The sequence below is a fragment of the Miscanthus floridulus genome, chromosome 15, assembly GCF_019320115.1.
Source record: "Miscanthus floridulus cultivar M001 chromosome 15, ASM1932011v1, whole genome shotgun sequence".
Taxonomy (NCBI): Eukaryota; Viridiplantae; Streptophyta; class Magnoliopsida; order Poales; family Poaceae; genus Miscanthus; species Miscanthus floridulus.
The window spans coordinates 16,371,381-16,385,739 of record NC_089594.1 but is presented as its reverse complement, the minus strand read 5'-3'; the positions used below and the strand labels follow the sequence as shown (position 1 = coordinate 16,385,739).

Sequence of the window (14,359 nt, the reverse complement as noted above, 5' to 3'; positions counted from 1 at the left end):
TCCCGTCCTCCGTGTCCGCGTCGCATCATTGCATTGACTTTACAGGTAAAATTTTTGAATATGAAATATAGGTACTTAGTTAGCTTGAATTGTAGTGCTACTTTGATTATTTGGTAGTTTCTAGTAAATTTGATGATGTAGGTAGTTGATTTAGTTAGTGAGATAGATATAGTTAGATAAATATAGTTAGATAGCTAGTGACATAGGTACATAGATATAGTTATTAGATAGCTAGTTGATTTAGTTAGTGTGATAAATATAGTTAGATAAATATAGTTAGATAGCTAGTGACATAGTTATTTAGGGTGTAGTTGGTTAGTATCTATTAGAGAGGTACTATATAGCAGCTACTTTGGACTAAATGAACTATATTTCAATTTTTGTTTGAACTACAGATGGACAATCTAGTGAGCATATATCATGGAGGCACCGTGGAAAGAGATCGCTATGGATATGTTGAGTTTGTTGAGATGCAAAGCGTGCTTGTGTTATTCAATGAGAAGCCATCATTTAGTGAGTTGGTTGCAAGGGCTCGCAAGGAGCTACATTGCCATGGAGTTGATGATGATGATGGCATCGCAGTGGAGGGTGTACTTCACCTAGGTTCCCCTCCCAACATCCTTAGGATGATGATCCCAATTGGGTGTGCAGACTAGTGGAAGAACTATGTGAGATCGGCTATGAAATGCTAGTTCCAAAGTTTGGACGTGGTTGTGTGTTGGGTGTTAGTTGATCCCATCCCTCATGGGTTTTCCCCACCAATGGGTCAGTAGGCACACTTCAACCCTCCTGTCCCAAAACCTGATATAGATGTGGAGGTTGCACCTACGGTTCCTAATGCTTAATCTGCCCCTAATATGCTAGTTAGAGATGCTTGTCAAACTCATGATGTTGTGGCAGATCCACCTCATGAGATCCCTTTGACATAGAATCATCCGAGTAAGTGTCTTATCCGCATGGTTATTGGGAGCTTACTCCTTTCCTTACATCCAATTTTTCATTCTTTCCTCATTTTTCTACTTATGTTGCAGTAGACATTCCTAACAATGTGGATGTGCCCACTATTGCTGCGCAAGTGCTCTATGGAGATGGATTCCGTGGCTCCAATAGTGTTGAAATTATGAATGATTCGGAGCCATATAAGATGGCAAGGGCTCTTGATTCTGATGATGATCATCCTATTGGAGAGCTGACAAAGTGATGTTGAGATGCTGAGGCGTATCTTTTCCGGCCGTCGTGATCCAAGAGTTCACAAGTTCAGTGATCTTGCTTATTCCGATCAGGCGTGTGCAGAAGGACATCATGATGACCTCCTAGAAGCTCCTGAGGCCGGACCTAACATGGTAATTGAGAATGAGAGGGTATTCAAGGACCTCCCTACTTTGAATAGGAGGTTGTAGGCATTTGCAGTGATACAAAAAAGACCTTACAAGGTCTTGCATTCATATGTGGAGCGTCGTTACACAGTTGTGTGTGACAAGGAAGGCTGCCCATGGAGGGTTTGTGCAAGGAAGCAAAAGGTCACCAGAAAGTGGAAGATCACAAAAGTCATCGGGCCACACAATTATGCTGACCATGTGCTGACACTGAAGCATCGGCAGTTAACATCTACCCTCATTGCCAAGCGGTTGATGGGAATATTACAGGAAGAACCCAACATGAAGGTTAGGACAATTATCAGGACCGTTGAGGCATTTTATGGAGGTTATGTGATAACTTATGGTAAAGCTTGGAGGGCTAAGTAGCGAGCGTGGAAGATGATATATGGGGACTGGGATGATGGGTATGAGCAGCTGCTAGTACTTTTCAATGCAATCAAAGCGGTGAATCCAGGCATGCATTATGAGTACATTCCAAAACCAAATGCATGGAAGGATGGGAGGCAAATATTCTTCTATGCTTTCTGGTGTTTCCCTTAGTGTGTCGAGGCCTTTAGGCACTGTTGTCCCATCTTCTCCATTGATGGTACATTTTTGATTCGCAAATACCAGGGCACACTTCTTATAGCCATATCCTATGACATGAACAATAAGTTGGTTCCTTTGGCATTTGCTTTGGTTGAGAAGGAGAACAATAATAGTTGGGGATGGTTCTTGAGGCTAGTCCGGATACATATGGTTGGGCCTGGCAGGGAGGTTGGCGTCATATCTGATAGGCACCAGGGCATACTTAATGTCGTGTGAGAGCAGATAGAAGGGTATGCACCTTTGCACCATCGTTGGTGTACTCGGCACCTTGCCGAGAATCTACTCTAGAAGGATGGTGTGAAGGATAACTTTGATCTATTCTAGGATGCTGCTCGATAGCTTGAGGACAAGTACTTTCAAAAAAAGTTGGAGCAGGTCAGAACCACATCAAATGCAGAAGGTAGACAATGGCTCATAGGTTTGATGAGGGATTTGGAGAAATGGATAAGAGCTCATGACACCGATGGATGGAGGTTTGAGTTTTAGTGCAACAACATGGTGGAGTCATTCAATAAGTTGCTATTGGGGATATGTGGTATGCTCGTGAATGCAATCATTCAATTCACCTTCTACAAGCTTGTTGCCTGGTTCAACGATAGACACGCCCATGCATTGAAGTTACGGAGTGATAGAGAGATATGAGCTCTAAAACCAAAGGCACACCTAGAGAAGGCAAATGAAAGGGCTAGCACACATGAGGTTACATGTTTTGACCATGCCACAGGGACTTATCAGGTTGAGTATGGGGGCAGTACAATGTCCGACGGCGAGGTCCGAGAGTCGATGATGCATGTGGTAATCCTCTAATATTTCAAATGCATAAACCAAAGCAGTACCACTTTCTATGTTCTCATTTGGTGGCAGTAGCTAGGCATCGCAACTATAATATCGAGAGCAGGATACCTCACGAGTTCAGTGTCAACACGCTTGTCCACATATGGAGGTCAAAAGGTTGGAGAGCACGAGTAGAGGCCTTCCTTGGGCGTGAGGTTGGCGAGCAAGGGGCTCGCACTTCTGGAGTTCTAATCTCCTGGCTTCGGCAAGAGTTCGCACAGTGCCCTGAGGAGGCAAATGAGGAGAAAGTTGGGTACTACTGTAGGGCGTGGATACTACACCTGTTTGCCTGCGTTCTCTTTCCCAATGCCATGGGTGACACTACGTCGTGGATGTGGGTCCACTGCCTCAGTGACTGGGACCAGGCGGGTCAGTACAGCTAGGGCTCTACAGTGTTGTATTTTCTTTACCGGTAGCTTTACGAGGCATGTCGTTGGACTTCATCCTCAGCGTCACTTGGTGGATGCGTGTACCTACTCCAGTTGTGGATGTGGGTTCGTCTACCAGTTGGCCATCCCGAGGTTTTGGCTCATCGTGAGTGGTTCCAAGGTCAGCCTCCATGTCGGCAGCTGATGTGGGCATACCTTTGAGACCAGGTTAGGGTTCCGCACGCGAGGTTACAGCGGGCGTACATTGAGTTCACAAACAAGCTAGACACGCTCATGGCGTCTAGTGTAAGTAAATTTTATTTCCAATGCTGATTTGAAATGGTTTAGTATAGCATCTAACATCTTATTTGGGCTGTTGCAGGTGTAGTGGGAGCCATACGATGGAGAGGGGGCACTTCCTTTTCAGTTGAGCAATATATGTGGGTGTGATGATGACTTCTATAGGATGAGGTGCCCGCTAATCTGTTTCTATGCTGTCGAGTTCCACCTGCCAGATAGAGTTGCACGTCAATTTGGAGTGAGACAGTTTTGGCCAACGGCTCCATTCTCGACTGGCATTGACTTACATAAGTAAGTGTTTTGCTATTTCAATTGTCTCGTGATGGTCCATTTCAATTAATATGGTGACATGTACATGGATTGAAGTAATGATGACATACGTGCACTTTTAATATGGTGACGTGCAGATTGGATCGTCAGAAGAACAGGAAGATTTTTGATTGGGAGAAGCACCACCAATACTACATTGAACAATGGGAGCTGTTGCACGACAACGTGGACAAGAACAATGAGCCGCACATGAACCGTGAGTTCAGGCGCTACCAACTTTGGTACCAACGTGCGACACGTTGCAAGCTGAGGCTACAATGGATAGAAGATGACTACGCCGACATCGAGTCCTCCGATGATGAAGACACGACGTACGACCAAACTACTCGTGTAGGAAGGTAGGAGGAGGTAGGACCAATCTTGGACAAAGCGGTAAGTCAATTGCCTTATTTTTCTATGTTAAGTTGCATACCAATATATTATGCATTTGAGGTATCTATTTTAGTTAGTGGCACCTTCGAGTCGTAGCATCCTTATAATTAATTTAATCATGCAACAAATCATGCCTTCAGAAGAGGATTGGATGGAGTTTGATGCATGACCAAATGGATATTGTGATGACCTGTAGGTGATGGTACAAATTTTGATGGGTTTAGTCCTAGTAGTTGTTTAGTAAATTTTTCTTCTACAAAAGAAAATAAAACTTGTTGCTATCTATTGAGAAGTATTATTACTGAGAACTTTGCTGCAGGGCAGTACCCTTAAATGGTCCGTTGAAGACATTGAGCGCTTTCATCCAAGAGTCAGGGACGACGACACGCGTAGCTTCCTAGACATAAGATTTAAAATATTCTTTCAAACATATTATTAATACGTTAAATTCTTTCAGTTAACATAATTTTGTACAACAGAGGCTGTCACGTCGGCTACGCCGTGCGGCTGCTCGTTGTGGTTGTAGGACAGCCATGATGCAAGACGTGCACGTTCCTTCCACAGGTAGAGGAGGCTTAGGTTCCTCTAGCCAAGCACCTACAGGGTCCATAGGCACCTACGAGGACGAGGACGAGGACGAGGTGGACCAGAGGCATGAGGAGCTTGGCTCGTCTTAGCTCTAGGACGCTCCCTCGACTTAGCCTACATAGCCTTCAGGCACTAGGCGACACCGTCCACCTGACCCTTACACTCTAGGCACCAGCGCCCTTGGTCACAAGGGTAAGGGTAAGACTAGGAGGCAGTGAGGGTTTGTGGTAGATGTTATTATATACTATTATAGACTTTGTGGACTTTCATTATGAACTATTGTGGACTGTATGGACTATAATTATGGACTGTGTGGACTATTAATATGCTTGTTATTATGTATATGGTTTCAGATGAATGTGGCATATATTTGTATGTTTGTACATGTTGTATTGAGGTTAAATATTCATCTCATATTTATGTATGGATGGCATCAAAAAAATAGGGGAAATTATGGTGAAATTTTCTGCCTACAATACATATTAATCAACGGCATTAGTTTTTCCGGTTCAAAATAGTGATTGAAGTCTGAAATCGAATAGGCTTTTTAGTCATGGAATCTAGGGAAAATAACCTTTACAGCGATTTGTCATGTCACCGTCAAATAGACTTTTTAGTATCCTTCGAAATAGTGATTCAAGTCTTAAATCAAATAGGCTTTTCAGTCATGGAATCTAGGGGAAATAGCCTTTATAGTGATTTGTCATGTCACCGTCGAATAGACTTTTCAGTGTCCTTCAAAATAGTGATTGAAGCTTGAATTCGAATAGGCTTTTCAATCATGGAATCTAGGGTAAATAGCCTTTACAGTGATTTGTCATGTCACCGTCGAATAGACTTTTTAGTGTCCTTTAAAATAGTGATTCAAGTCTGAAATCGAATAGGATTTTCAGTCATGGAATCTAGGCTCTCCAGTGTCCTTACGATGTAGGCTTTTCAGTGATTCTGAGTAGACTTTCTAGGAACATTTACAGCACAATTCAATGGCTAGCAAACCTGCCTCCGTCTATATATATATGCGTTCTAGGATGCATTGCTAACCAAAAGGAAAACCAAACTAGTATTCTGTTTTGTTGGAGTAGGAATGTCTAGAGGGTCATATAGAGGAAAGGGTTTTCAGAGTGGGAGAGGAAAGGGGGGATGAAAGGAACTCCCATTGTGTGGGAGGGGTCTCTTGGGCCTGATTTCTTTAAGGAACCAGTGTATCAGTTTCCCCCCGAGAGCAAGAGTGATTTCACTAAAGAGTGCCCTCTCAGAGGATACAATAACAGAAAGGAAGATTGGCCAAAATGCATGCATAGTGAGGATTGCTTAGTGTAGATGTTCACCGAGGGGATCGACGAAGGTCATCGCTTCTTCAAATGCCCGCGAGCATGGGTAATTGCTATTACATTTTGTTTGTTAAATATGTTTCTCGAATACCCTTACAACTCACAGGACATACTTATTGTAGTCTTCCGAGTCCAAAGAAAACTGTGGGTTCACTAGGTGGGTCAATCCTCGACTAATTTATCCACATCAGCAGTACATCTACTACCTACAGGACCAAATCTTTGATCTACAAAGAGAAGTTAGCAGCGGGTACAAGGAAGACGAAGACGATGACAACAACAATGGTGCAAGTTCACAAGAGGCACTCTGCAATGATCCATATTGCACCTGCCCTAATCACAAGAACAAGGGGCCTCCACGGTCACCCTCACCACCAACAATGGGAGGCTAGTGTGGAGAAGGTGCAACACAATTTGCTATGTGGCCACACTATTAGGATGACCCTATCTTATTCACATGGCACATCCATGTGTTTGTTATTTGGTTTAATTACCTAAGGCATGTTAGGTTTAGTCAAAGGAACTATGTATCATTGTTTGGTACATGTTCTCACATGCCATTTCTTATGCTTGTTGTTTGCTTCAATTACCTAAGGCATGTTAGGTTTAGTTCAGGACCTCTATACCCTAGTTCGATACATGTTCTCACATGCCATTTCATGTGTTTTGTGTGTTGAATTATATAATACCCTACTTCGTTAGGTCTTGTTTGCAGCACGTGATCACATTTCACTACGTCCGCAATATTAAACTGAATATTATGACCACAAATAATGAAAACAACTACATAATGAAAAGTTCAATACTATGCCACATTAAACAACATAATAATACTAGAAGTACGTGTCGACAAACTAAATAACGCAGTACATGACCTAAGCATGCCCATACTTAAAGTGCATTACATGACAACACAATGAAAAGTCCAACAGTAGACAACATTGTTCATGAATAAACTATAGAACTAGCAAGTAATGTAGACTACTGAGTGCAACGAGGCTACTTTCCCTTCCTCAGGGCATTGGGATTCTCCTCCATCGCTGCTTTCGCTCGGCGTGCACGCTCAAGCTTCTTCTCCCTCTCATCCCTGTACGCAGCAACACGCCTCATTTCCTCCTCTTTCTTGTGCTCCTTTTTTGCAGCCTCCTCTCCACGTCTCTTCTCCATCATCTCCTTGTCCTCTGCCTCCCACCGCAACAGTTTCTGCATCCATTCCTTGTCTTCAGGCTTGATCTCAGTGTCGATCCACTGCTCAAAATCACAGAGCGGTGGAGGGGTCTGCAAAAAATGCAATTGTTACAAAACAAAAAAATTATGCAAGATGTCATATGACACAAACATCAATTCCTCACCATCTTGTTTATGCGGCGCTGACGAAAAATTGGAACACATCCAATACCTCTGCCTACACGTGTCCTCTTCATCGGACTTGGCTACCTTGCAAGGATCACCGCAAAAGCATATGGGCACTAGAACACCACTAGGCAGAGGCAATGGGTCGAAGGCATTTTCGGTCATCCGGCCATAACTACAATTTAGCTATTTTCATTCTATGAACCGAAAGCAATCAACATTAAACCCTACACCTAGGGTTTTCCATTTGATCCACAATAATGAACCCATAACATAACAACGTGCGGTGAGGTTATCTTGGTTTGCTAGCTTTTTCACGCCTTGGCATCCTACGGTTGTATAATATAAATATTAAAATTGCATGAAACCCTAAGTAATGACGATTCTTAAGTTGAAAAATCCGTCTAATATATACCGAATCGATGTGAAAAAATCTAGGATGGAGCGAGGATACCTTGCTCTCGAAGATCTACGGATCAAATCTAAGTTTTCAAGGTCCAATATGCCGATTCGTGAGATAGGACGAAGTGGGGGAGAGAAAAAACCCGAGAGGGAGGAGAAAGAAGAGGAAGAAAGCTCGGGCAGGAAGGTTGAGGGCCAGGTTAAAACACCACCTCGGCGCCAATAACCACGGCGCCAAGATCTACGACGCCGAGCTCGGCGCCAGGATCTACGACGCCGAGTTGCCTGCCAAGTCACCATCACGTCTGCTTTGAGCCCAAGACCTAGCCGCCAAAATCTATGGCGCCAAGACGTGTAAGCTCGGCGCCACCAACGATAGCGCCGAGCTAAGGGTTCATATTTTAAAATTATACCTCCAGAGACAAATTTATGATTTTTTTTTTAAAAAAAGGACTAAAAAACAAAAAAAAATTCGGGCAAAGAGACCGAAGATGAAAGAAAGAAGCGGGCAGGCAATATAAGTGGAGCGAGTTTTGGCCATCGAGGACGATAGATGGTGGCATAGATGGCTAGATTCTCGTTAGATAATACAATGGCTTGGGGTAATTTTAGGGTACATTTCATCTCATGAAATATCATTCAGCGGATGGCTTGCATCTCGAGTTCTGAAAATCTTGATGTTGGTGGTGGAGGTCTGTTCCCATTTTCCGAATTTTAGGGCAACCGGAAAGGCAGGGCAAAGGGAGAATCCGGTGCAGTGAGTGTGAGAGTGATGTGTCTGCGAGTAACGGAGGGGGAGACCTGACGGGAAAGGGGAAACAGCACACGCGCCCTTTCGGTACGCGATGGGACGGCCATCGCCAACTTGAGCTTCGTGCACGCAGCATGCGCTTGTTTCTTTGGTTTTCCGATTCCGATAGGAGGAAACCCTGCAGTGCAATGCAGATATCTGTGCATGCAGTGGGTTTTGTGTTGGGCTCTGTTTAGTTCCCATCTAAAACCCTAATTTTTTCAAGATTTCCCGTCACATCGAATACGAAAACGTATGCACGAAGCATTAAATATAAATAAAAAATAAAACAAATTACACAGTTTAGACGAAATCCACGAGACGAATTTTTTAAGCCTAATTAGACTATGATGGGACACTAATTGCCAAATAACAACGAAAACGCTACAGTGTTGTTTTACCGAATTTTTCGCAATCTGGGCCTTCGCCTCGTCCTCACACCTGTCGGCTGTTGCCAACAAGTTGTTTGTGCTGAGCTAGAGACGACTAGTACTAGAGTGTGAACAAACCTTGCTCAGCAGATCTGAGCGTCGGCACATTGTAGCTGGCGGCCGGATTGAACCAAACTGTTGATGGGAGCATGCCATCAGACACCAGTCAGAAAAAACAGTGCAGGTGTCTTCTTGTTAAGGACGGCGATCGCAGCAGCAGCAGCCAAGATAAACGAACATGACATTTTAAAGCCCTTACACGGCTCATCCAAAACAGTTTTATCGGTGAAGTCAAAGTCAGTGAAACCAGAAAAACTGAATTTTCTCGACTTCTAGTTTATTTTAATCCCGGCTTACAAAATAGCTTCACGTTACAGTGCCTTGATATGCGCAAAATAGATGAAGCCGAAGCCGGCATAAGCCATGCCAAAAAGACCCTAAATGTGTCATCACGGACACAGAGTAACGTAGGCCCGCCTTGCTCGATGACCGTGTACTGTACTTGGTAATAAACGACCGATTTTATCTTTTCTCAGAATAAAATAGAAGTTGGTGAAGCTGCTATTTTTTTTTTCACCAGCTTATTCAGGTTCGACTTATTATAGACACTAAACAAAGATAGTGGTGCTGTGTGTCATTGTCAAGAATACATTTTGTACATAGATGAAACCATAATTTAAGAGTTTCGTCTTATCATATTACGAGTCCTTTTTTAGTCATGCGCCCAACAATGAGATGCATTAAGAAAACAGCAATATTCAAATCGACCATTATAAAAAAATCTAAACATGATCTGGTCAAGGTTCCAGATGATCCTTCACCAAAAAAAAAGGTTCCAGATGATCAATGGTGCTGCTTCTGCTATACTCCAGTAAATAAGCAACCAAACATATATAGGACAACTGTTTCATCAACTGATAAACACACAAGGGCTAATCAAGGAGGAACATGATGTGCTAAGATTACTTGTGATGGTAGCAACGTCATAGACAGGGGAGTTGAAAACTTGAGGCCTGCGCTGACCAAGTGAATCACAGGCACATGTGCCACACACACACTAGGAGTGAGTACTTGTCATCGCCTGGCTGTCAAACCTAACCTCCCCATCTCTTTTGACTACAGTCCTGGACACTAATGTCGGTGAAAATGTGGTCAACAAACATTTCCTCTTGCAATAGAGGGCACAGCGATATTAATGGGCCGGGAGCCCCACTCCCACTCTACTGGCCCAATTCAGCCCGGACCACCCTGCAGCATCAGCTATATGGCATATTACTGCAAGTCTGTGACTGTACCAACGGGTAAAACAAGATCACTCGCGGTAATTTGCACGGTTGACGGTACAAAATCACTCGCGGCAGAAACAGAAGAAAAAAAAATCTAGGCGACGAAATCACTGGGTACTGGCAGTCTTGATATTACAGAATTTCAGCAATCTCGTTTCCTTTACAAATGTTCAGTTCAGAATTGCAGTGAGAATACGCTGTAGTTTCTCAGAACAGTTTCAGAGTAATCTTCATTTAAAATTACATCAGTGAAACAAGAAAGCACAGTGTGAGGAAAAACATCCAGATCAAACGAACAACATTATTGCAAACGGAACCTGAACATGGACTGGGTTCTTGAAACAGCAGTGCATTCTTTCTTTCACTACTCACAATAATACTGGGGGTGTTCGGCTGATAAGCCGGCTGACGCTGTTTTGTTGTAAGAGAAAAACACTGTAACATGGCTTAATAAGACAAGAGAACAGGACGACTATAGTCTTCAGAGTAAAAGAGCTCGATAGAGAAATATTTGTTCCATCAATCAGTGGTCTCTCCTGTTATCTACTCATCTCCCGGAGCACCTCCTCGGCGTGCTTCAAGTCTCTTTAGCTTCTGAAGCACCTCCACTATTTTTGGTCGCTCGTCTGCATCTTCCCTGAGACAATCCACTGCCAGCTTGCCCATCTCTTCCAGGATAAAGATGTTCCCTTCGACTGCAATCTCCTTGTCAAACATGGCTTCCCCACTATTTTCATCCCTGCAAGCTTTGATATATTCAATCGGGAGGCTAGAGTTTTTATGTATTGGTTGTTTTCTGGTGATTAATTCCAAGAGCACAATTCCGAAAGAATAAACATCACTCTTTAATGTCAAGAGCCCAGTCTTAATGTAAACTGGGTCAACGTATGCCATGTCAAATTCCAAACGTCCACTTGCACTAGTGCTCACAAGAGAAAAATCCGCGACCTTTGGCACAAAATCGTCACCTAGCAGTATACATGTAGATGTGACATTGCCATGGAACTTTTTCAAGGAGTGCAAATATCTCAATGCCTCTGCGGATCCAATTGCAATACCTAGGCGTAAATCAAGTAAGAGAGTACCATTATAACAATGCAGAAGCTCGTGCAGACTCCGACGGGGGGCAAACTCATATACCAACAGAGGAAATTTCGTCTCCAAGCAACAGCCAAGTAGACTGATGATATTTGTATGGCGAACCGTATATGCAAATATCATGTCGTTACCAAAAGTATCTATATCAAATGTTCTTTCCCCACAAACATACCTTCTCACTGCAACTGCTTGTCCGTCGATATGTCCCATGTAGACAAAACCAGTATGATCCTGACTAATTACAGTTGAATAGTTGCGGGTAATCCTTTTGAGTTCTTTTAAGGTGAAAATATTCATGCCACAAGATTTCAGTATTGGACCACCATTCCTATTGAAAAACATGTGTGCTTTCCTATTGAAGATGTCTAGGATGCTGAAGTTGTAGGTTACACTTGAGTTGGAGCTGGATCTGGGAATGCTTGAGCCATGATTGTCGACCTTTTGTGTTATCACCTGCGTTCCTGACGATGAGCGTTGACCTATTTTTTCTTGAGCTTTCTCACGACGAAGGGATCTTCTAAGCATATGCAGGCTCACCAGAACCTCTTTCATTTCAGGGCGTTCCATGATATCCTTTGTGAAGCACTGTGCTGCCAGATTTCCGATTTCGTCAAGAATCTCAATGTCTCTCTCGTTTGCTATCTTAGTGTCAAACATCTTCCGTGCCTCCTGCTTTCCTTTTCCAAGAGCATCAGTGAAGTTTCTTTTCAGGCCAGTACTAAACCCATTTTCACTTGCCTTGGCTCTGGTAATTAGTTCCAAGAGAACAACCCCAAAACTGTAAACATCACTCTTTGGATCAAGGAGCCCAGTGTCAATATACTCTGGATCCATGTAACCTCTGCTGCCTATTACATGCTTGGTGTATTGAGCTTGGTCGATGGAAAGCAACCTCGATAATCCAAAGTCAGACAATTTTGCACCCATATTATTGTCCAGGAGTATGTTATCAGGTTTGATATCACTGTGAATCATTGGTTGGTACATGGATGAATGCATGTATCCTAATGCATCTGCACATTCTATAGCAATACGCAACCTTGCATCCAGAGAAATGGGAGCATCACTGCCATGGAGGAGATCTTTGAGGTTTCCCCCTGGAACATACTCAGTGACAATCATTAATGCATCATCCTCAGAACAATAGCCCAAGAGCCTGACTACATTCTTGTGGTTGATTTGGCAATGGACAATTAACTCTTTAGCAAATCCATCTTTCAGATTCTGGAAGGTGTATTTCTTTACTGCAACCATAGTACCATCATCAAGAGAACCTTGGTAAACTTGTCCAAAGCCACCTTGGCCAATGGGAGTGCTATAATTGTTAGTTATCCTTTTAATCTCATCTTCTGTGAAGTTGTTTACATTGTGATTGTTGACTGGTATCCATTTTGCCTTTTCACTGCTTTTGATGAAGTCGGTAAGCTTGTTCTCAGGGAGTTCCATTAAAGGACACCAGTAAGGATTTTATAGCATAAAAGTCTCTTGAACCTGCCACTGTCAACGAACAAGTGAGTCAATTTGTGTACGAAACTCTAGTGAAGACACTGAAGCTTTCATTTCATTTTATTTTTTATTTTGTAAAGGAAGACATTGAATGATTGGAGTTTTACATGAACCATACTATACAAGTAACCCTGGCATCAATATATTTAATCTTTGTGGAAAAAAAGGTATTGCTGCTGTACACTTTGAAATTGCCATATTTTCAAAGTTGCTGATCTAATCAATAGAAATTAATGGACTCCTGTAGAAATTGGCCGTCTCTGATGATACTAATAGCCTGAGACGCTTATACTAACAAAAAACTGTGGGTGAAGACAGAAGCTTTCGTTCTTTTTTTTTTCTTTTCTTTTTGGTAAAGGAATACATTGAATAATTGGAGTTTTACATGAACCATACTATGGAAGCAACTGTGGCATAAATATATTTAATCTTTGTGGGAAAAAAGGTATTGCGTTTACACACTTCGAAATTGCCATATTTTCAAAGTTTCTGATCTGTAATCTGAGATGCTTATAACAATAACCGTGGGTACACTAGTAATATGGTCTTTTTATCTAATATATATATATAAAAACCTTCGGCGGAGTATCAGATGCCTAGTTTGCTCGCCTGATTTGAGTCGGTTTGGAACAGTTCAGAAGCAGAAGCTTAGCTTACAGGTACGTATACCTTCTTGGTTCTTGCTGCCTCTAACAAACATGGATCGCTAAAAAAAAAAAAAGCCGAGACAGGATGGCTGCAGCATCAACGGCATCAGTTTGAGATCTATATACCCTAAGCAATACGTCGGGGCCGTTCCAGCTAAGAACTAGTAACAAGATCTATATACGCTAGTGGAGAGGGGGGGGGGGGGGGGGGGGGGGGGGGGGGGGGGGGGGGGGGGGGGCGGGGGGCGGTGGAAGAAGGGAGCTAAGCACACACACGTACCGTATCAGGGCAATCGATGGGCAGGGCAGACTGATCCTGTGAAGAAATGCGGGGAAGTGGCTAGAGATGAGATCCAAGAACTCGAAAAAATGAGTTGAACTCCGGGTACAACTGCCGGGATGCGACCTTCGCTCGGTCAACTCTTGCTCTTGGTAGATGGTGGTGGCGGGTGGGTGAGGAACAGACGAAGACGACTGGGAGGGAGAAGTCGGACGGACTGGCCTGGGTCTGGTTCGGCTCGGGCGTTTCTTACTCTTTTTTTGGGATACTCCTTCCCTGAACCCTGATTAGTCATGACGACTCCTCATGACATTGTCAAATGGTTCGAATGTTTACTCTTCCCATGTACATTGGCTTTGTCTATGATATCATTTCACCATTTACACATTGCAACCGGTAGACCGTTCTGTACAAACATAATACACCCATGAAAACTCCTGTGGAAACCTACTAGTACTACCTTTGTCTACAAAAAG

At 43.1% G+C, this 14,359-nt stretch overlaps 1 protein-coding gene across 2 annotated transcripts; it reads right to left on the bottom strand.

Annotated features, from left to right (window-relative positions):
* Positions 1-10,464: 10,464 nt before the first annotated feature.
* Positions 10,465-14,085, bottom strand: LOC136508758 (receptor like protein kinase S.2-like). 2 transcript variants are annotated; one of them, XM_066503538.1, is made up of 2 exons: positions 13,884-14,085; positions 10,465-12,947 (listed from the first exon to the last, which is right to left on the bottom strand). In XM_066503538.1, the coding sequence occupies exon 2, from the start codon at positions 12,894-12,896 to the stop codon at positions 10,896-10,898; it is 2,001 nt and encodes a 666-aa protein (XP_066359635.1). In that variant the 5' UTR covers positions 12,897-12,947; positions 13,884-14,085; the 3' UTR covers positions 10,465-10,895. The 2 variants fall into 2 exon arrangements, with proteins under 2 accessions (XP_066359635.1, XP_066359636.1); XM_066503539.1 differs by having other exon boundaries at positions 10,465-12,941.
* Positions 14,086-14,359: the final 274 nt, after the last annotated feature.

Excerpts from the sequence above, each read along its gene's own strand:
- LOC136508758 (XM_066503538.1), bottom strand. The coding sequence starts at position 12,896 with ATGGAACTCCCTGAGAACAAGCTTACCGACTTCATCAAAAGCAGTGAA.